This window comes from Erinaceus europaeus, chromosome 2, assembly GCF_950295315.1.
Source record: "Erinaceus europaeus chromosome 2, mEriEur2.1, whole genome shotgun sequence".
In the NCBI taxonomy this organism is placed as follows: domain Eukaryota; kingdom Metazoa; phylum Chordata; class Mammalia; order Eulipotyphla; family Erinaceidae; genus Erinaceus; species Erinaceus europaeus.
Genome location: NC_080163.1, coordinates 10438145 through 10461198, shown reverse-complemented (window position 1 = coordinate 10461198; position 23054 = coordinate 10438145). Strand labels below are relative to the sequence as shown.

Here is a 23054-nt window from a genome sequence, read left to right as displayed (position 1 = left end):
GCTTTCTCAGGGGTGTGGGGATAGCTTAATGGTTATACAAACAGACTTTCTTGCCTGAGGCTCTGAAGCCCCAGGTTCAGTCCCCCATACCATCATATGCCAGAGTTGACAGGGTCTGGGCAGTGGCACCCCCAGCTAAGCTCATATTGGGCAAGGACCTAAGGGCAAGGACCTGAGTTTGAGTCCCACCGGAGCAGGGACACTTCATTAGTGTTGAAGCAGGTCTTCAGATGTCTTTTTTTTTCTTTTGCCTCCAGGGTTATTACTGGGGTTCGGTGCCTGCACTACAAATCCACTGCTCCTGGAGGCTGTTCTCCCCCCCCCCCTTTTAAATTTATTGTTGTTGTTATTGCTGTCATTGTTTTTGGGTAGGACAGAGAAATGGAGAGAGGACAGGAAGACAGAAAGATAAACACCAGCAGTCCTGCTTCACCGCCTGTGAAGCGACCCCCCCACCCCGCAGGTGGTGAGCCGGGGGCTTGAACCAGGATCCTTATGCAGGTCCTCATGCTTCGTGCCATGTACGCTTAGCCTGCTGTGCTACCATCCGGCCCCCTGCAGGTAGCTTTCTGTCTCCCCCTCGTCTCCCAGTTTCTCTCTCCTATCCAGTAAGATAGAAAAAATGGCACCAGGAGCAGTGGATTTATAGTGCCAGCAATAACCCTGGAGGCAAAAGAAATTAAATAAACCTGAGTTGAGCAATGCTCTGGAGGGAAAAAAAAAAAAAAAGACACAGCATTAGACTGAGTTTCCAGTACATGTAAACTTAGAGAATAGCCCCTTGTACTGTGAAAGTATTTCCCTTTTACTCAACAGAGTGCCCCCAAGACTTGCATGGAAGCACTTCGTAAGGTGTAGAGAAAATCGGCAAAGTGGATCATCTGGATGGGCGCCCGCTTTGCCATGCCTGAGCCCCAGGTTCCAGTCTGACCACCTCTCCCACCTACCTGCATCCCTGCCCCAAGCCAAGTTCAGTGCTTTGTTATCTTTCTATCTGAAGAAGTCATCCTGGAGCAGTGAGGCCTTTGCTTCGTGAGGGACATGAATTCTGATCACCTCATCACGTCTCCTTAGACAGTCACTCCAATTCACTGCCATCAAATTCCCCCTCCTTCCTCCAGTCCCCCACCAAAATCAAACACCCCTTTCTGCCAGGGAGGCACTGAGGGAGGTTTTGTTTGTAATGACCTGCCGGTCTGATGCGCCCAGCATCCGGTGGCCAGGGCAGAGGCAGCCCTTTGAACTGACACCTAGAATGCGCGCCTCCTGCCCCAGGCCATTGCTGTAGGCCTCTGCTGCAAGCTCTCCTCACCCAGACTCCAGACTCCGCTGCGCTGTTGCCACCATCCTACAGAGGGTGTCACACTTCCATTAGACCATCTTCTCACAGTACTTCAGTTATTGTTAGTTAATTGATCACCTTTCTTACTGTTTCTGTAGCATAAATGAAAAGTTCATTTACCTTTCATGTTTGAATTAATGTTATTACTTGATGTAAATGATTTTTTTTATTTCAATGTTTACTTATTTATCCTTCTTTAAAATGTTTTTGCCACCAGGGTTATCTTTGGGACTCAGTGCCTGCATGATGAATCCACTACTCTCAGTGAATATTTTTTCCTTTTATTATATTTTAGGGTTTTTTTCTTTTTTACATTTTTAAATTTTTTTGGATAGAGACAGAGAAATTAAGAGGGGAGGAGTGGAGATAGAGATGGAGAGAAAGAGAGAGAGAGAGAGAGAAAGACACCTGCAGCCCTGCTTGTGAAACTTTCCTCCTACAGGTGGGGACCAGGGGCTTGAACCTGGGTCCTTGTGCACCGTAATGTGTGCACTTAACCAGGTGCACTACCACCTGGCCCCCTTATTTTTCTTTTATTTGATATGACAGAGTGAAATTAAGAGGGGAGTGAGTGATAGAGAGGGAAAGAGACAAACACCTGCAGTGTTTGCTTCATCACTCATAAAATTTACCCCCTGCAGGTGGGAAGCTGGGACTGGAACCCAGGTTCTTGCACATGATAATCTGTGCTTAATTAGGTGTACCACTACCCAGCCCCCTACTTCTCTTATGAGAAACCACAGCATCATTTAGTCATATGTGGTACCAAGAATTAAGCCATTTTTAACCAAAGCTGTGCTCACCTCTGGCTTATGGTGGTGCTGGGAATTGAACCTGGGACTTTGGAGCCTCAGGTGCCAAAGTCTTTTTTGCATAAGCATTATATGTATTATATGCGATCTCCCTTGCCCACAAAGGAAACTGTCAACATCTCTGAGTGTTTATTATGAAAAGATTCACTTTTTTTTTTTTTTTAACCCTGTTTCTCTTGCTGTTCTCAGTGCTCCTGAAGTTCCGCACCGATAAAGGAAGAGATCCTAGTTCTGACGCCTTTGGGGAAGATTCCGAATTGCTGCTCCAGATCCGCAATGATGTGCTCGACTCCCTGGGTGTTAGTCCTGACCTGCTTTCTGAAGACTTCGTCAGGTGGATGTCGACACCTCCCTGGTCTGGCCTGCCCGCCCTGATGTCTGTGGCTAGGATTTGCCTTCATCTGGGGAGAGCCCTTCTTGAGATTGCGAGCCCCTTTTGCCACATTCTGCCAGTTCCCATAAGCCTCTGCCTCTCCATTGGGATAATAGCTGCCTGCGAAGCAGAGCAGCTAGAAGTGGCTCAGCTGGTAGAGTGCAGCTGCATGTCCCGGAGTGGTGCTCTGCTTCTTCTCTCTCACATGAGACTCAGCCTCATAGAAACCATCTAAAAGAAAAAAAGCTCCAGGTTCAGAGGATGGCTCACCCGATAGAGCCCTCACTTGGCTGTGCTTGAGAAGCTGAGTCCACGTCCCTGGGAGCAGCACCGCACAATGGGGAAAGTTCAAGTGCCGTGGCCTCTTCTCTCTTTCTAATCCTCTAAACAAAATGAGCCCACCAGGAACTAGCAGAAAAGCTCACCTGCCCGAGTGCATTACTTTGTCACGTGCACATCGCAGGGTAAAGCTTGCCCCCACATGCACACACGCACGCACGCACACACACACGCGCGCGCGCGCGCGCGTGAGTTTGGAGGAAGCTTCATCACTGTGAGGTCTTATCTGAATGAAAGTCAACCTGGAGCAGTGAATTCCTCCTGGTGACAAAAAGAAACAAAAGGAGTTCATAGGCAAGCGGGGAGATACTCATCTGTTATAGCGGGGAGACACTCATCTGTTATAGCGGGGAGATACTCATCTGTTATAGCCCCCGCTGGGCACAAGAACTGGGTTATACCATGGCGCTGAGTGGGTCCTATTGCTGTGGTCTCTCCTGTCCATTTCATTTGGGACAGGAGGGTTGTCTGTGCATCTGTCTGAAATAAAAAGGGTTAAGTAGTTAGCCCAGGGGTGGTAGAATCAACAAATAAGAAAAACAGAAGGCCAGCAAAATAATTTACTTGGATTGTGCACTGTTTTGCTATGTGCCCTACCCAGGTTCAAGCCTGACCCCTGCTGCATTGAGGGTTGTTTTGGTGCTGTGGTGTCTCTCTCTCTCTCTCTCTCTGTCTCTCTTCGCCACTATCTGTCTCTATCTAAAGTAGAGAAATTGTGGGGGGTCGGGCTGTAGCACAGCAGGTTAAGTGCACATAGCACGAAACTCGAGGACCAGCATAAGGATCCTGGTTCCAGCCCCCGGCTCCCCACCTGCAGGGGAGTTGCTTCACAAATGGTGAAGCAGGTCTGCAGGTGTCTGTCTTTCTTTCCCCATCTCTGTCTTCCCCTCCTCTCTCCATTTCTCTCTGTCCTGTCTGGCAACAACAACATCAGTAATAATAACCACAATAATGATAAAAACAAGGGCAACAGAAAAGGTAAATAAATGGATAAACAAATAAGAAATTGTGGGGGCTGGGTGGTGGTGCACTTGCTTGAGCCCCTTTAACCCTACCTGCAGGGGCCACACATCATGAAGGGTGAAGCATTGCTACAGATCTCTCTCCCTCTCTAGCTCCCCCTTCTCTCTCAATTTCTCTCTGTCTAGCCAAAATAAATAAGCGGTGGGAGGTAGTGATAATAGCATAAAAGGATACAGGTTGGTTTCTTTGTTTTACATTTTTTTGAGTAACCATTATGTATTAGGCATCGCCAGTGGTGGTTGCTCTATATACATGGTCACCCATTTACAAGTGAGGAGAAGCTTAAGAAGTGAAAGGTGAAAGAAATGACTAGTCCAGGATTATAAGGCAGTGGCATTTTCTGTGTCTTAATTCCACAGTTTCATTTAGTTGTCATGTTAATCTCATCTCCACTACTCCTAGGCCAACTTTTTTCTTCTTTATTTGACAAGGAGAACAAGGAAGGGGGCTGGGCGGTAGCGCAGCGGGTTAAGCGCACATGGCACAGAGCACAAGGACCGGCATAAGGATCCCAGTTTGAGCCCCTGGCTCCCCACCTGCAGGGGAGGTGAAGCAGGTCTGCAGGTGTCTGTCTTTCTCTCCCTCGTCTATCTTCCATTTCTCTGTACTATCCAACAAAAGCAACAATAATAAAGATAATAATAACTACAACAGGGGCAACAAAAGGGGGGAAATAGCCTCTAGGAGCAGTGGATTCTTAGTGTAGGCACCTAGCCCAGCAATAACCCTGGAGGGAAGAAAAAGAACAAGAGAAAAGAGAGACATCACTTATACTTCCCCTGGTGTTGTGCTGTTTCTTGTATTTTTGGAAGTGGAACCTGAACCCTGCCTTTGACAAAGTATACACCCTACCGGGTGAGCTATCTCCTGGCCTCTACATTCATGTTAATTCAGTGGAGAAACGGAGGCTCAGAAAAACACAGGGCTTTAGGAAGTGGCCAACCAGACCCTCACCCAGATGTCGCCATGTTGCTGATCTCTGGTGGGAACACATTACCCTGACTTCTCTTCAGCCATAATGTGAAGCAGAGCCCTTCCTCCCCTAGTGGCTGGGGCCCTTGTTCAGATACTTTTTACCCACCCAGTTTCTTTCCAGCTGTGGTCTTGAACCACCTGCTGATCCCTCTGCCGGAACGTAGGCAGCTGCCTGCAAAGGGTGTCACCGAGTTGGCTGGGGTGATCTGGGGCTTCTGGCTTTGGCCCAGGCTGGGGTCCCTGTCCACACCAACAGCTGGGCTCACCCCTGGTGGCAGAGGGACAGTGTGTGTGGGGAGGGGGGTCCTTGCCATGTGTGTCCAGACCACAGCTGCCCCTCCAGGCATACTTGGTGTAAGCACACAGCCCAGGGACTCAGACGGGCCTTTAGAGCATAGAGTGATGAGCTTTCCCGCCAGCTGACCGCCTCCCTCACTGAGGCCTGGCTCTCTCTCTCCAAAGTGTTTTCCTTCCTCACCCACTCTCCATGCAGAATCCTCTTGCCCAGGTCGAGGTCCCTGCCCACTCCCTTGCTCCCCGCTCCCTCGCTCCCCTCCCTGGCCCTTTAAGTAAGAGGCATTGGGTGGCCTCTTGAAGCCTGTCTGTGGCTGGGTGGAGACGGACTCAGCGTGTGAGTGAGGAAATGAGCCGCTGTCTGGCAGCTGAGCTACCCTGACAGAGTGGCCCTGCCAGCGCCGAGCCGGGCGCCTACTCGAGAGGAAAGCTGTGCACAGGTCTCTGTCCCCCTCATCTGTCTGTGCTCCTTGCGCACCGTCCTTCTGCTCTGCTATTTATTCTCTGTGCTGAGCGCTTTATTGCTTTTCTGATTATGGAAGTAACAGACGCCGTTGGCAGGAAGTGTAAAGGGAAGGGAAGGAGCACCCGGCACCCCACCACCGGGAAGGAGCATTTCGGGGTCTCGCCTCCCAGACTTAGCTGTGTACTCGCGCAAATTGTGTTCTCTTTCAGTAGCAAAATGAGCTCATCCTCTCCGTCTGAGAGCCTTCTGTTTTCAGGCATCTCATGGATCTGTTTGCATCAGAAATCCAGCTCCAAGTACTCTTGTCCATCATGTCTCCTTGTCTGATACAGGCTTATTTATCTAGCCGCTCGCTACCTTCTCTCTGGGAGTTTCAACCTTGCAAGGTTTTATTTATTTTTTTAGATATTTTACTTATTTTGTATAGAGACAGAACTTGAGAGGGAAGGATGAGACAGAAAAAAAGAGACAGAGAAACGTGCAACTTCACCACTCAAAAACCTCCCTCTGCAGGTGGGGACAGAGGCTTTAAACCCAGGTTCTTATACACTAAGTGGTGCACCACCGCCTGGCCCAACCTCGTATTTCTGTGACAAACATTGGAATGATTTTTATTTATTTATTTATTTATTTATTTATTTACCACCAGAGCACTGCTGAGCTCTGGCTTATGGTGATGCTGGGGATATTGAACCTGGGACAATGGAGCCTCAGGCATGAGCGTCTCTTTGCAGAACCATTATGCTATCTACCCCATCCTGACAACAATTGTAATTGTGTAATCTAACCTCCTGTTGATATCCTTTTACTCTAGTAAAATATAGACAACATAAAATTGTGTGTGTGTGGTGCCACCAGGGTTATTTGTGGGGCTCTGTACCTGCATGATGACTACCATCATTCCCAGAAGCATTATTACTGTTATATTTTTTATAGAAGTTGAGAGACAGAGAGAAAAGACCTCTGCAGCACTGCTCCCCCACTTATGGACACATTTTCCCCATCCCTGCCGCACTGCCACATCTCACAGGTGGCAGGGACCAGGGGCTTGAGCCTAGATCTTGGAGCATGTTGACCTGTGTGCTCTACCACGGCTTGAACCTGCGGCCTCAGCCATGCAAGTCCTGTGCTCTAACACTGAGCCTTCTTCCCAGCTCTGTTTTTTTTAAATAATGATAATTTAATTTTATTTCTTTCAAATGTGAATTCCCTTAACTATTTTTTATTTTGTTTTATTTATTAATTTACTTATTTACTGGATAGAGACAGAAATCAAGATGGGGAGATAGAGAGGAAGAGAGACACTTGCAGTCCGGCTTCACTACTCGTGAAGCTTCTCCCTGAAGGGGGGACCAGGGACTTGAACCTGGGTCCTTATGCTCTGTAGTGTGAGCGTTTAACTGGGTACACCACCACCTGACCTCCACTTTTTAAAAAAAATATTCCCTTTTATTGCCTTTGTTGTTTTATTGTTGTAGTTATTATTGATATCATTGTTGTTGGATAGAACAGAGAGAATGGAGTGAGGAGGGGAAGACAGAGGGGGAGAGAAAGATAGACAGAGCTGCTTCACCACTTGTGAAGCGACTCCCCTGCAGGTGGGGGCCGGGGGCTCGAACCAGGATAATAGCGCCAGTCCTTGTGCTTTGCGCCACCCGTGCTTAACCCACTGCACTACCACCCGACTCCCTTCTTTTTTTAATCTACAATAGGAGTTGGCTAATTGTGGTTTGCCTCCTGTCTTTGCAAATAAAGTGTTATCCCAACACCTACTCATTTATGTATTATCTGTGACAGCTTTTTAGAACTTTTACAACTCCACAACAGCAAACTTGAATTGTTGTAATAGACCATATGGATGACAGGGTTTAAAAAAAAAAAAAAAAAAAAAGAGTACAAGCCCAATATATTGTAGAATATTCCAAACTGTGGATTTGCCTAATTATTTATTTATTTTACTTATTTATTTTCCCTTTTGTTGCCCTTGTTGTTTTCCATTGTTGTGATTGATGTCATTGTTGTTAGGACAGAGATAAATGGAGAGAGGAGGGGAAGAGAAAGATAGACAACTGCAGACCTACTTCACCGCCTGTGAAGCGACTCCCCTGCAGGTGGGGAGCCAGAGGCTCTAACCGCAGTCCTCAAGCTGGTCCTTGTACTTTGGGCCACATGCGCTTAACCCACTGTGCTACCACCCAGCTCCCTGCCCAGTTGGTTTTGATGTTATGTTTCTTTTGTCTCATTCAGTTTTTGTCATTTTTGATTTGTATTTTGTAAGTTTTCTTTTTGTTTGCTTCTTCACTCCTGGTGTATTTTTTATTATTATTATTCCCTTTTGTTGCCCTATCCTGGTGTATTTTTAAAAATTACATTCAGGGAGTTGGGCAGTAGCACACCGGGTTAAGCGCACAAGGCGCCAAGCGCAAGGGCTGTTGTCAGGATCCCGGTTGGAGCCCCCAGCTCCCAACCTGCAGGAGGTCACTTTGCAAGTGGTAAAGCAAGTCTGCAAATGTCTCTTTCTCTCCTCCTTTCTGTCTTCCCCTCCTCTCTCCACTTCTTTCTGTTCTATCCAACAACAACAACAACAGCTATGCCAACAATAACAACTACAACAAGGGCAACCAAATGAGAAAAATAGCCTCCAGGAGCAGTGGATTCGTAGTGCAGGCACCAAGCCCCAGCAATAACCCTGAAGGCAAAAAAAAAAAAATTATATTCCAAGGTGGGGAGAGATAGCTTTATGCTTTATGCAAAAGGACTTTCACTCCTGAGGCCCTGCAATTCCAGATTCAATTTCCTATATGATCATAAGCCAGAGTTGATCACTGTTCTGGTTTCTCTACCTTTTCTCTCTGTACTGTTCTCATTAAAAAATAAATGAATGAATGTGGCCCGGGAGATGGCACAGTGGATAAAGCACTGGACTCTCAAGCATGAGGTCCTGAGTTTAGTCCCCGGCAACACACGTACTAAAGCGCTGTCTGGCTCTTTCTCTCCTTTTTCTCTTAATAATAAAAAAAAACAAATATTTAAAAATAAATGAATGAATAAACTAGGATGGAGGGTAGATAGCGTAATGGTTATACAATGGGACTCTCATGCCTGAGGTTTCAAAGTCCCAGGTTCAATCCTCCACACACCACCATAAGCCAGAGCTGAGCAGTGCTCTGGTGGTGGTGGTGGTGGTGGTGGTGGTGGTGGTGGTGGTGGTGGTAGCAACTATATATATATGTATTTTTTTTTTTGTAATTGTGTTTGGGTGACCACAGTAGCGACTGGTGGGAGTGTGACTCAGTGGTAGAACATGAGCCTTCCCATGTATGAGCTCCAAGCTTTGCTCAAAACACAACAGGGAAAGACAAACACAAGTTTGATCACCCAGAAAGAAAATCCCCTCCTGGTGTTTTGTAGTCATTCCTTTCCCCACCTGCAGCCTCGATCTGTTTCCTCTGCACTTCCTCCTTTTCCACAAATGGAAGCAGACAGCATGTGCAGTCTCAGAGTGACTTCCGTCACTGGGCTTAGCAGCTTATGGTGCTCACCTGTTTTGTGTGGCTCCATGCTCTCCGCTCAGTGCCGGGCACCGACCAGCTGAAGAGTTCATGCCGTTTCCTCACCCCTGGGTGTATGTGCCTCGGGCTGGAATGGATGACTCAGCGTGGTGGCTCAGGGCCTGGCATCCTGCGGCCCTGCCAGCCCACTGGCACCTGACACAAGCTTCCCTTCCTCAGCCCCCCCAGGGTAGTGGGGTCTCTCATTGTGGTTATGATGTGTGCTTTCCACTGACTGGTGCTGTCAGGCTCCTTCTCGTGTGCTTACTGTGTCTGTGTTTGGAGAAAAGTCTTTTCAAGTATTTGCCTCCTCCCTTTTTATTTTCTTGCAGAAGGGCTTCACACTTAAATGATTCCACCATTCTAGGCAGACTCGTTTTTTATTGTTGTTGTTCCTTTTTACACTCCCAGTAGAGATAGAAAGCAAGAGGAGAGACGCCACAGCTCTGTCATGGAGCTTCCCCTGGTGCGGTGGGCAGTACTGCATATGGTGTTGTGGGGCTCAAAACCACATCCTCATGGAGTGTAAAGTGAGTCCTCTACCCGGCAAGCTATCTCCTAACCTCACATTTGCCCATTTTCAATTGCATTTTTTAATATTTCATTTATTATTTTAATACTTTTTAAAGTTATTCTTATTTATTTATTGGATAGAGACAGCCAGAAATGAAATAGAGGAAGAGAGACACCTGCAGATCTGTTTGACCACTCATGAAGCTTTCACTCTGCAGGTGGGGAATGGGAGCTTGAACCCATGTCCTTGCACATTGTAACATGTGCTCTCAGCCAGGTGCAACACCATCTAGTCCCCTTGTATTATTTATTGGCTAGAGACAGAAATCGAAAGGGACGGAGAGATACCTACAGCACTTTGCCAGAGCACTGCTCAGCTCTAGCTTATGCGTGAAACTGAACCTGGGACTTTGGAGTTTCAGGCATGAAAGTCTCTTCGCAGAACCGCTGTGCTGTCTCCCCTGTCTGGTACTCCCCCCCCCCCCTTCAGATAAGATCCTTCACAAACATTTTTTCCCAACCTGTAGGTTATCCTTTCAGTACCTTGATGCTATCCTTTGAAGTACAAACTGGTTACATTTATTTATTTATTTATTTATTTATTTATTTATTTATTTATTTATAATGTGGGTGTGGAGAACCAGAGCTTCACCCTAGCACATGCACTACCTGGGGTTCAACTGCAGGCCTCAGGCTACGGACTCCAGTGCAGTACCCACTGCCAAGTTGTTCGTTTTTGCAAGATTTAATGTCCTGGTCTTTCCTCCCCCACATTGCCTTTAGGTATCGTGCTGCCTAAGTCTGGGGAGGTGGCTCAGTGTAGGCTAAGTCTGTGGAACCCTGCATGCCTAAACCCCTGGGTCTCACCCAACCCTGCATCAAGGTGTTGGAAGAGTCTTTTGCTCTCCAGAGCGGAAGCAGGAATCAGAGTGCCGGTGGCAGTCCCAGCTAAACTTTACCCTCTGTACCCCACCCTTCCCCATGCTGTCACTTCAGGCTCTGAATTTCCCCGACCTCTTGCGTGTTAACACAGGCCTCCCCCTGACATGTGTTAGTGAATAGCACAGAGAGCCAGCCCACTGTCCGTTACGGGGAAGAGAGAATTGCGAGAATGTGACCCGGGCACTGAAACATCTGGTATTTGTAGGACCTTATTTTTAGGAAGCCCAGATATAGCCTTTCCTTTAACTTAAAAAATAAAATACAAAGTTGTGAAACAGCTCTACCCTGCCAAGGTCTAGAGGTCTTTTCCCACCTCCCACTAACCCCTGGGATCACATCAGATTTTCACGCTTATATGCCAGCCTTGGCAGCCATGCCTTGATCGACTCCTCCCGCTCAATTTTCATTCAGCCTCTCTGCTGCTCCTCTCTCTCTCTCTCTCTCTCTCTCGTCTACACACACACACACACACACACACACTCTCTCTCCCTTGGACCCTCCCAGCTCCATCTCATTTGTCTTCTCTTCCAGGTACTGCTTCTCCGAGATGGTACCAGTGTGTGCAGTGGTTGGAGGGATCTTGGCCCAGGAAATTGTGAAGGTGAGAAGAGAGTTGACGCCTCTCACAGTGACCTTGCAGCTTTACGGGCAGAGATCATCCACTGACCCCACTTCTTCTTAGCCCTTGTGCTTTTCTTTTCCTGCCCACTTTCCCTCCTGCCTCTTCCAGGTGGGCTGGGCATCATGCCTTTGAAGTCCTGCCTGCCGTCCTCTAAGTAGAACATAAGTTACCCAGGGACTATGAGATCTGCTGGGCATTCTACCTCACAGCTCTAGAGAGGTACTGCCATGCCTCCATTGAGGGAAGACCACCGAGGGGCCTGGCAGTGGCACACCTGTTTGAGCTCACAAATTACAACACACGAGGACCAGGTAACAAACACTACCTGCAGTGGAGAAGCTTCCCAAGTGGTGAGCAGCAGTTCTGCAAGTGTATCTTTCTTTCCCATTCTACCTCCCCTCCCCTCTCCATTTATTTCTGTCCTATCTAATAAATTAGAAAAAAAAGAGAAAAATGGCTGCCAGGAGTGGTGGATTCCTGGCACAGGCCCCAGCAATAACTTTGGTGGCAGTTAAAAAAAAAAAAATGTCAGGGGGAGCCCCTCCCTTCAGCTCTGTACAGCTTCTTTCCACCCAGCTCCGTGGAGTCAGCACTTCTCTGGTGGTACACTCACCTTGGGGCAGAGCACATACTGTAGGCCCGGAGCCCTGGGAAGCTCTGTATTACCTGTGTCCACCTTGGAGAGATGTCACTGTCTCATTCTCAGGAAAGTGTCTCACAAGGAGTCACATAATAAATACAGCTTCTGGAGCCACTTCTAGAAGAATGTTTGGATTGCCACAATTACAACATTCTCTTTTGCTTTTTTCCTTTGGGGGGGGGGGTTTATGCTTTGATATTTGCCCATTGCTGTTAAATATTTCCTTTTGAAGGTTTAGTGGATGATCACTGATAATGTGTCTTCATCTCTCAGACTTACATGATACAAAAAGAAATTGAGAGGGCACATCGTAACTTTGGCACACAACCAGGCGTGCCACAGCCAGCCAGGCCCCTGTCTATTATATTACAAATAAAAAAAGTAGATTAATAGATATTTTGTATCTATTATTTAGTATTTATTATGAAAGAAATGGATAGTGAGACCAAAGCACTGCTCAGCTTTGATAAAAGGTGGTGCCTGGAGCCTTGGCGCTGCAAAGGAACCAAGTTCCTCTGTCCTCTGTTCCTCTGCCCTTCTGTGTCACTCACTGAGCAGTAGGGTGTCACTCCACTGATGTGCTCTTGTCTTTGCTCGTACCTTTCACATAGCCTGGAATGATAGGGAGGTTTCGTGGTTATTTCCCTGGTCTGACAGAGACATCAATCCTCTGACTGCCCAGAGGACCTGAGAGCGATCCCGAGGCTGCCAACACAGATGCGGCCACAAAGAATGCTGGGATGGAAAAGCCTCTAGGGCATCGACAGTACCAGGCCATCACAGATCCTGAAAACCCACTGTGTTCTCTATGCGCTAAAACTCACTCTATCCTTTCTCTGAGGCTGGAACTGCTATGAACCTTGATTTGCAAAGGAGGGGCGGAGGTGTAGGAGATGGTAGGGGCAGGGCACAGGCAAGCTGGTTTCTGGCCACTGGTGCCAGCCTAGGGCACCCGCCTTGTGCACTCTCCTTGCGTCTGTGTGCCCCGTTGAAAAGCTACTGCCTGGGTGGCTTACATGGGGTGGAGTGTGGGGTCGGGCAGGTGGCTTCTCTCGTCCCAGGCCTGACCTCAGATGCAGCCCCCTCCTTCCTGCCTGTTGGGCACAGCTGTTCCCGCATTTTGTTTCTGTTTGTCCCAGAGAGCCAGAGTACTCTGCATTCTTGGTTGCTGGGTGTGTTTGGAATCTCCTCTTGTCCCCATCTTGCTTGGGAAGCACTTTACCTTTTGCCCCATAATCACCCCGTCCTGCTGACTTGTCTCTTCCCCTTACTTAGCACAGTCCCAGCCTTGAGCCAGCTGGCAGTGGGCTCCCTAGTCTAAGGGCTGGTGACCCCCCCCCCTTCTCTAGAGGAACATTTGATCACTCCTAAAAAGTCAACATTGGGAGAGCCTGAGAGACTGATCCAGCAGAGCACATGCCTTCCCAAGGCCCCAGGTTTGCACCCCAGCACCTCGGGAGCACCTTGGCCCAGGTGTCTTGCCCTCTCTAGCTCTGGTTTAAATAAAAGGAATGAAAGAGTTAGCCTGGGAAATGTGGTCATGCATATCAAGGCTTCACCTACACACTGTTTTTATTTATTAATGAGAGCAAGGACCAGAGCATCACTCTGGCACGTGCAATGCTGGGGACCAAGCTCAGGACCTCACACTTGAGAGTTCGACACTTTATCTGCCATCTCCTCTTTAAACAATAAACCTTAGTTGGGTTAAGAACTACCGAAGCCCTGGGTCCATGCTCCCAGAGGGATAGAGAATGGGAAAGCTACCATGGGAGGGGGTGGGTTATGGGGATTGGGTGGTGGGAATTGTGTGGAGTTGTACCCCTCCTACCTTATGCTTTTGTTCACTAATCCTTTCTTAAATAAAACATTTAAAAATAAGAAAAAAAAAAAAAAAAAGAACTACCGAAGCCAGGAGTCGGGAGGTAGCGCAGGTGGCACAAAGCGCAAGGACACACATAAGGATCCCGGTTTGAGCCCCGGCTCCCCACCTGCAGAGGAGTCGCTTCATAAGCAGGTCTGCAGGTGTCTATCTTTCTCTCCCCCTCCTGTCTCCATTTCTCTCTGTCCAATCCAATAATGACGATAACAATGATAACCACAATAATAAAGCAACAAGGGCAACAAAAGGAAATAAATATTAAAAAAAAACAAAACTACCGAAGCTAGGGAGGTAGCATAGTGCTTATGTAAATGTCTCTCATGACTGAGTTTCCAAAGCCCCAGGTTCCATGCCCCCAGTACTACCATAAGCCAGAGATTAGCAGTGCTCTGGTTAAAAAAATAGAAGAAGAAGAAAATGTTCAGAGTGGCATGGGAGTTGGCAGGGGGAATAAAGCACTGAACTCTCAAGCAGGAGGTCCTAAGCTTAATCCTCAGTATCACATATGCCAGGGTGATGTTCCGGTTCTCTCCTCATAAATAAATGTTATTCACTCCTATGAGCCCTTTCCCCACCACACAATTCAGAGAGTAATTTCAGGGTGTCTAACCCAATCTTTTATTTTTATTTATTTTTGCCACCATGGTTTTCAATGGGGCATGGTACTAGCACTGTAAATCCATGGCTCCTGGAGGCAATTTTTTCCTTTTTTTTTTTTTTTTTCTTGACTCCAGGGTTATTGCTGGGACTCAGTGCAAATCCACTGCTCCGGATCCTTATACCAGTTGGTGTGCTTTGTGCCATGTGCACCGCTTAACCCGCTGCACTACTGCCAGCCCCCCCCCCCTTTTTTTCAATGATGCCTTTATTTTTTAATCTTTCTATTTTACTGGATAGGACAAAGAGCGGAGGAAGAGATAGGGAAAGAGAAAAGGAGACACCTGCAGACTTTCTTCATTGTTCATGAAGGTTCCCCCTGGGCCAGGTGCTGCCGCACCAAGTTGAACACACATGTTACAATGTGAAAGGACCTGGGTTTGAGCACCTGATCCCCACTTGCAGGGGAAAAGCTGTGCAAGTGGTGAAGCAGTGCTGGAGGTATCTCTTCCTGTCACCCTCTTCCTTCTCAGTTTCTGGTTATCTCTTATCATATATTTATTTATTTATTTATTTATTTTTACCAGAGCACTGCTCAGCTCTGATTTATGACCTGAGGATTGAACCTGGGACCTCACAACCTAAGGCAGGAGAGCCTTTTGCATAACTAGTATGCTGTCTTCCCCAGCCCACAAAAAGGAAAAAAAAAAAGTTTTTATTTTATGTTTTTTAACTTTTTAATCTAATTTTATTATTTTTGGACAGAGCCAGAGAGAAATTGAGAGGGGAGGGGGAAGTAGGGAGGGAGAGAACGAGAGACACCTGCAGCCCTGCTTCACCACTTGCGAAGCTTTCCCCCTGCAGGTGGGGACCAGGGGCTTGAACCTGCGTCCTTGTGCACTGTACAGTGACCGCTTTACCAGGTGTGCCACCACCTGGCCCTGGAAAAAAAAACCTTTTTTTTTTAAGCTTTCCCATGCAGCACGGAAGCTGGGCTTGAACCCAGGTCCTTGTGTATTACCATATATGCGCTTTACCCGAGTGCACCACCACCTGGCCCTCTCATTTTTTCCTTTATATTTTATTTTATTTATTTATTTATTTGACAGGACAGAGACATTGAGAGGGACGGATAGAGAGGGAGAAAGACACCTGCAGCCCTGCTTCACCAGTTGTGAAGTGTCCTCCCTGCAGGTGGGGAGCCAGGGCTTGAACCCAGTTCCTTGTGCACATGGATCTAATTCCCGTCACCACACAGGAACATCATGGAAAGCACCTGGGGGTCTCCAGGGCACTGGAACAATTCTGTGATGTCTCCTCTCTGAACACTGACCCCACAGCAGTTTTATCACTCATGCTGACAGCCCTGGGCTCATTCATTCTCCAGAACCACATTTGTAAACAAAGTGCTATGTCCTCCTGTAACCCCACACGGCAGTCAGTGTTTCCATGACTGAGTGGCCTCTCCAGGGCCCTCTGCATCCTGCCCCTTTCTGACGTGGAAGGCGGGCAGGCTGGTGTCCTCATGGCAGAGCCGAGTCTGCACCTCTGTGTGTCCCCCAAGTGACGGAAGTGAGCCTGAGTCGCTGCCTTCCTTGGCTGAGGATTGTGATCACGGCTAGATGAAAGCGGTGCGGCCCCTGGCTTGGATCACACCAGATAATGGAGAGTCATTCTCTTTTAACCCAGAGCTTAACAGAAGGACCATTTTTAAAAGGCAGCCACCTGAGAGGTGGCACAGTGGTAAAAAGGTCCTAAAATGAGGTCCCAGGTTTGAGTCCTGACATTGCATGTGCCAAAGCGATGCTCTAGTTCTCTCTCTCTCTCTCCCTCTGTCTCTCATTAATAAGTCAGTAAATGTACGAACAATTAAAAGTAATGCTTCTAGAAGTAGAGAGATGATTGGTATAGTAGTCATGCGAAAGACAGGCTCCTGGGGGCTGGATGGTAGTGCAGTGGGTTAAGCACAGGTGGCACAAAGCAAAGGATCCTGGTTCGAGCCCCCAGGTCCCCACCTGCAGGGGGGCTTCTCTTCACAAGTGGTGAAGCAGGTCTGCAAGTGTCTTTTTCTCCTCCTCTCTGTCTTCCCTTCTCTCTCGATTTCTCTCTGTCCCATCCAACAACAGCTACAATGACAGTAGCAGCCACAACAAGGGCAAGCAAAAATGGGAAAAGTAGCCCCAGGAGCAGTGCATTCGTAGTGCTGGCACCGAGCCCCAGTGATAACCTGGAGACAAAAAAAAAGGAAAGAAAAAGACAGGCTCCAAGGCCCCAGTTTCAATCCTTGGCACCATTTTAAGCCAGAGCTGAGCATTGTTGTGCTTTATTAATGTATTCATATACTTTTTTATTAATGAGAGAGAAGAACAAGAAAACCAGGGCGTCTCCAAGTCCAGTCTCTGGCTCGTGCAGTGCCAGAAATCGAACTTGGGGACCTCATGCTTGTGAGTCTGCTTTATCTTCTGTGCTAACTCCCCGGCCACTAGTATTCTGGCTTTATAAAGGGGTAGGCAGGGCAGTGGGGCACCCAGTTAAGGGCCTATATTATCAAGCACAATGTCCCCGCTCCCCACCTGTAAGGGAGTCTGCTTCATAAGCAGTGAAACAGGTCTGCAGGTGTTTCATCTATCTATCTCTGTCTCCCTGTCTCTTGTCAATTTCTCTCTGTCCTATCTAGTTTTTTTAAAAAAAGAAAAAAATGGTCACCACAGTGCCACCGAGAGAATGTATGTGTGGGTTTGGATGGGTGTGCTATGTGTATAGTAGTAAAATGCTTTTAAACATAACGAATGCAAAACCAACCTCCACAGAGAACCACTGCCCAGAAAGCTTTGTGAAAATATGGTGGGGGAAGTGGGGGTCTACGTCCATTGCTGCTTTGCCTCCATTTTATCCCTCTGAGAACACTCGAGCTGAACCCTGCTCTTGTTTTCCTCCTCAGGCCCTGTCTCAGAGGGACCCTCCTCACAACAACTTCTTCTTTTTTGATGGCATGAAGGGAAACGGGATTGTGGAGTGCCTTGGCCCCAAGTGAACCCAGAACAGCGGGGCAGTCCCAGAGGTGCTTGACCCACAGCTCCCCCCAAAATGGTCGCCGGCCGCTCCAGTTGAAGGCATGGTGATGTCACCCACCACCCCAAACCTTTTCCTGTGAGCAGTAAGCTGGTACCAGGATACGGGACTGGTTTCTGCGTTCCGGCACTCCTGCCCCAGGCCTGCCAACTCCCCTGAGTGGTGATCCCCTGCCATCACCCCCTCTGATGCCTCCCGTCCTGGTGCCACCCCGGCGTCGCCAACCCCCCAGGGCCCCACCGGAGATGCCAGCCAAGATGCAGCACGCCACGTTGCCTAGGAGCCCTGCGTGCCACCTCTGGCTTATTCCCTGCCTGATGTCATACAGAGAGGAGTGTGGCTTCAGGTGGGGAATCAGGTCCCGGGCCCAATGGCGCAGGAGGGCGCACACAGACAGGTGTGCCCCCGCAGGGGAGGGGAGAAAAGCGCTGGAATGCATTTCCTCCAAAGTTTGACATCCTGAAAAACAACAGGTGGCATCTGGTGTTCGTGCTGGAGCTGGAGTTCAGGATTAGCCGAGTTCCAGCCTGATTGTGGAAGAGAGAAGAAATGCTACCAGGCCCTTTGCAAACTGAATATTAGTGGGAAAGCCTGTTGACAAAAGGCAGAGTTCCCCACATCCCCTCTCCCCTGAGCCCCTGGGATTCTGATTCTTAGGCCTATTGTAGTTGGCAGGGCCTGCCTTCTCGAAGGCATGTCACCGCCCCAGCCATCCCCCAGAGCCCCTGTAGTCCATCCAGATGGTGGTGGAGACTGGGTTGCTGGGTTGCCCCTGCCCGGACCCCCTGAATTGCAGCTGTTTGTATGTTTTCTACATTTCCTTGGCTCTTTACAACGGAGTAATACAAATAAAAGTTATTTGCCTTAGGATGTGTTTGTTTTTCTTTCACATTAAAAACATCCTCTCCCAGGGAGTGCTTCTGCCAGTTCCTTTTTACATTCTATTTGTCTATTATTTATTTTTCTTGTGTGGAACCAGGGCCTCACGTTGTGTAGGATTTCAAGGCTCCCGGGTGGGTTTTTTCTTGTGTAGCATCAAGAGAGATGCTACAGCTCTGGGGCTTTCCCTGAGGTTGTGGCCCAAACCTGGGCAGCACACACTACCTCACTCACACCCTGTCTCTCCCCTCAACCCCCGGTAGTCTGAAGAAATAGCACCGGATGCTCCAACATCAAAAGCCCCTCCCCTTCATCCCTCTGTCACTGTTGTCCTGGGTCACTGTTCAGATTCTAGAATGCTCGGAAGCTCCCTGTTCTTTGAGTGCTAAATAACCCAGTTAAATAGGTCTCAGCGGTGCTTATATAACAGTGGAAAAGGACTCAAGCACACAGCACTGACATGACCGTGTAGTTTTTGACACCCTGTTTGCCAGGCACCGTGCAGCGTGAGTGGACAGTGAACTCATCTCAGCTCCATGAGGCTTAAGTAACCTACCTGTCCTGCAGCCTTGCTGGATACAGCATTGTGGACTGCCCAAGGGTGTGTCTGTTCTCACCTTTGCTCAGGTTTCTCCCTGACGTAACACCGTCTGGGGCTTGAATCTGGTCAGTATGAATGAATAACCCACAAAAGTCGTGATTTTTTTTTTCTGTTTTCCTATGCAAAAATGTATCATGATTTTCCCAAGAATCTAGTACTTCCAGTGCTGCTGTCAGTGAAGGGGGAAGAACTGGTCCCACTGGGAGGAGGAGTGCCAGGTGAGGTTCACCCTGTGTTCTTGGGGGGGGGGCTGCTGAGCCCCATTAGAGCGGGATCAGGGCTGCCAAGGTCAAGGCTTTTATCTGCCTGTGCATCCGGAACTGTGAGCTATTCCCAATCTTTGCAGTGTGGGGCCTTGGGCACCAGGGGGAGCAGGTGGGTCTGAATGGAGTAACAAAATTGTTACTGTGGAGTCTTTGAAGCTTTTCAAACTTCAGCCCTGTGGCATTGATGGCAGAGATTGAGTCATCCCAGAGTGGACCCCCACCACCCCCCGAGAATCAGGGGGAGGGGAAGTGCATTGGCAGCTGCCAGCCCCAGGCCAGAAACATCATTCTCCTGTCTTCAAATGCTGGGCTTCTCCCATGTCACATGCTGGTATGATCCTACAGATGGGGTTCCCTGAGTCTCCAGGGAGTGCAGGGGCAGAGGGCGGAGGGGCTGGGTTGTCCAGTCCTTCCAAGAGCTCAGCTACCCATGCCAGGTGGGAACCCACCCCTGATGGTAACAGGTCCTTGCAGGATGCTGGTATTACCCGGTGACAGGAAGTGGGGCTGCTTTAGGGTGCCCGACTCCACTCCGAGCCCACTGCTGTCATCTTTGGTATGTGTATTCAGCGAACACCATTAAGTGCTTCAAGTGCTGAAGCCTCAGAACAGGTGCTACTCAGAGAGGCAGGCAGCTGGCTTGGCCTGTAGGAACACCAGCTTGCATGTCAGGTCCCACAGGCCACAGGGTCAATCCTCAGCACCACCCAGAACCAGAGCTGAACACTGTTCTGGTCTCTTCTTATTCTCACTCTTCTTGATAAAAAAATAAATCCTTTATTCCGTTTTTGCCACCGAGGTAATCACTGGAGTTCCACACCTACAAGATTTCACCCCACACTCAGTGGATTTGCGATGGGGGAGAGGCAGCATAGCACCGCTCCACCATTCAACAGGTCGTCCCAGTGCAAGTAATCTCCTGTGGTGCTGGAGCTCAAACATGGGTTGTTGCACGTGGTAAAATATGTGTTTTGTGGGGGTCAGGTGGTAACAGTGGGTTAAGCACACATGGTGCAAAGCACACGGACCGGTGTAAGGATCTCTGTTCAAGCCCCCCGGCTCCCCACCTACAGGGGGATTGCTTCACAGGCAGTGAAGCAGATCTGTAGGTGTCTTATCTTTCTCTTCCCCTCTCTGTCTTTCCCCTTCTCAATTTCTCAATTTATTTCAACAGCATCAAGGGCAACAGAATGGGAAAGATGGCCTCCAGGAGTAGTGGATTTGTAGTACAGGCACCGAGCCCAGGCAATAACCCTGAAGGCAAAAAAAAAAAATTGTGTTTTTATGAGGTGAGCCATCTCTTAGCCCCTTAAATAACTTAAAACTATTTTATTTGTTGTTCTTAAGTAGAGTAGCCTGGGAGGTAGCACAGTGGATAATAAAGTTTGGACTTTTGACATGAGGTCCTGAATTTGATCCTTGGCATTACATGTGCCAGAGTGATGCTCTGATTCTCTCTCTCCTCCTTATAAATAAATCTTTAGAAAGAGGAAGAGGGGCTGGAGAGATAGCATATTCACTATACAAAAAGTCATAAGCCAGAGCTGAGCAGTGCTCTGGTAAAATAATTAAATCTTAAACATTGTTTTTCTTAATATGTACTTATTTTCAGATAGAGACAGAACTTTAAAGTGGGGGCCAGGTGGTGGCACATCTGGTTAAGTGCACACATTACAGTGCGGGTTCAGACCACTGGTCCCCACCTGCAGGGGGAAAGCTTCACAAGCGGTGAATCAGGGCTGCAGGTGTCTCTGTCTCTCTTCCTCTCTACCACCCCCTTCCCTCTCGATTTCTGGCTGTCTCTATCTAATAAGATAATTTAAAAAAAAAACTTTCAGGGGGTTAGGTAGGAAGGGAGAGAGAGGCATCTGCAGCACTGCTTGACCACTTGTGAAGCTTCCCCCTGCAGGTGGGGACTGGGGAATTGGAGCAGGGTCTCTGAGCGTGGTAACGTGTGCTCAACCAGGTGTGCCACCACCTGGCCCCTAATACTGATTTATTTCCTGTCCTAGAGTGCAGCTTAGTTCTGGTTTATGGTGGTGCCCCATGGGGGCGAAACTGGGACCTCTGAGCCTCAGCTACAGAAGTCTTTGGCAGGTTGGGTGGTGGCGCATTTGGTTGATGGTGGTAAATTAATGATGATAATAATAGGGAGCCAGGTGGTGGCGCATCTGGTTGAGTGCATATGTTACAATGCACAAGGACCCAGGTTCAAGCCCCCGGTCCGCACCTGCAGGGGGAAAGCTTTGCAAGTGATAAAGCAGTGCTGCAGGTGTCTCTCTTTCTCTCTCCCTCTCTGTCTTCCCTTCCCTCTTGATTTCTGGCTGTCCCTATGCAGTAAATAAAGAAAATAAAAAATTTTAAAAATAATGGTAATAGTTTTTGTTTTGTTTAGTCTCTGGGCTTCACCTCCCCAGACTGGCTTGTTTCAGATAGAATGAGACAGGAAATTGGAGACTCCAGCACTGAAGCTTCTTTTTCTTTATTCAGGGGATTAACGGTTTACAGTTAACGGTAAAATACAGTAATTTGAAAAAAATAAGAAAAATACAGTCGTTTGTACGTGTGTAACATTTCTCAGTTTTCCACATAACAATTTGACCCCCTCTAGGTCTTCCTCTGCCATCATGTTCCAGGACCTGAACCCTAGAATCTTTTTAAAAAATATTTATTTATTTATTTATTTATTTTCCCTTTTGTTGCCCTTGTTGTTTTTTATTGTTGTCGTAGTTATTGTTGTTATTGGTGTCGTTATTATGGAGAGAGGAGGGGGAGACGGGGGAGAAAGATAGGAACCTGCAGACCTGCTTCACTGCCTGTGAAGCAACCCTCCTGCAGGTGGGGAGCAGGGGGCTTGAACAGGGATCCTTACGTGGGTCCTTGTGCTTTGGGCCACATGTGCTTAACCCGCTGCGCTACCACAAGACTCCCCAGGGTCTTAATTTTATATAGGTAATTTTTATTAGTGATTTAATAATGATTGACAAGATTATGACATAAGGTTCCCACCACTGGAGTTCTACATCCCTCCCTTCCATCGGAAGTCTCTCTATTCTTTATCCCTTTGGGAACATGGACCAAAGATCTTATTTATTTATTTTCCTCCAGGGTTATTGCTGGAGTTTGGTGCCTGTACTGCATATCCACTGCTTCTGGAGACCATTTTTTAACATTTTGTTGCCCTTATTATTGTTGCCATTGATGTTACTGTTGTTGGATAGGACAGAGAGAAATCGAGAGAGGGGAGACAGAGAGGGGAAAAGATACCTGCAAACCTGCTTAACCGCCCTTGAAGCGACCCCCCTGCAGGTGGGGAGCCAGGGGCTCACACCGGGATCCTTACGCTGGTCCTTGCACTTTGCACCATGTGCGCTTAACCCACTGCGCTACCGCCTGACCCCCTGGGCCAAAGATCTTTATGGGGTACCCCAGAAACTTTTACTTGGTGCAATACACCAAACTCAGTCCAAGTTCTGCTTTGTGTTTTTTATTATTTTTCAAATTATTATTATTAGTGGTCGACCAGATTGTGGGATAAGAGGGGAACAATTTATCCAATTCCCACCACCAGTGTTCCATATCCCATCCCTCCGCTGGAAGCTTCCTTGTTCTTTATCCCTCTGGGAGGATGGACCCAGAGAAGAAGGTGGAACGTCTGGCTTCTGTCATTGCTTCTCCACTGAACATGGGCATTAACAGGTCGATCCACACCCCCAGCCTTCTCTACCTTTCCTGAAGCTTCTTTCAATGCGATAGGGGACAGATTTGAACCTGGGTGTTGCACTTGACAAAGTAGTTACACTACCCAGGCAAACTATTTGGAGAGGGAGGAAGAGAGCCAGAGCGCCTCTCTGGCACATGCAAT

The 23054-nt window shown here is 48.1% G+C and overlaps 1 protein-coding gene across 1 annotated transcript in view; it reads left to right on the top strand.

The window, feature by feature from the left end:
• The window catches only part of SAE1 (SUMO1 activating enzyme subunit 1), a 102978-nt gene extending 84665 nt beyond the window's left edge, over nt 1–18313 (top strand). The window contains exons 7-9 of the mRNA XM_007535653.3: nt 2344–2488; nt 11162–11231; nt 17313–18313. Coding sequence (XP_007535715.1) covers nt 2344–2488; nt 11162–11231; nt 17313–17405 — 308 coding nt within the window. The 3' untranslated portion in view covers nt 17406–18313. The remainder of the gene's footprint in view (nt 1–2343; nt 2489–11161; nt 11232–17312) is intronic.
• The last annotated feature ends 4741 nt before the right edge of the window (nt 18314–23054 follow it).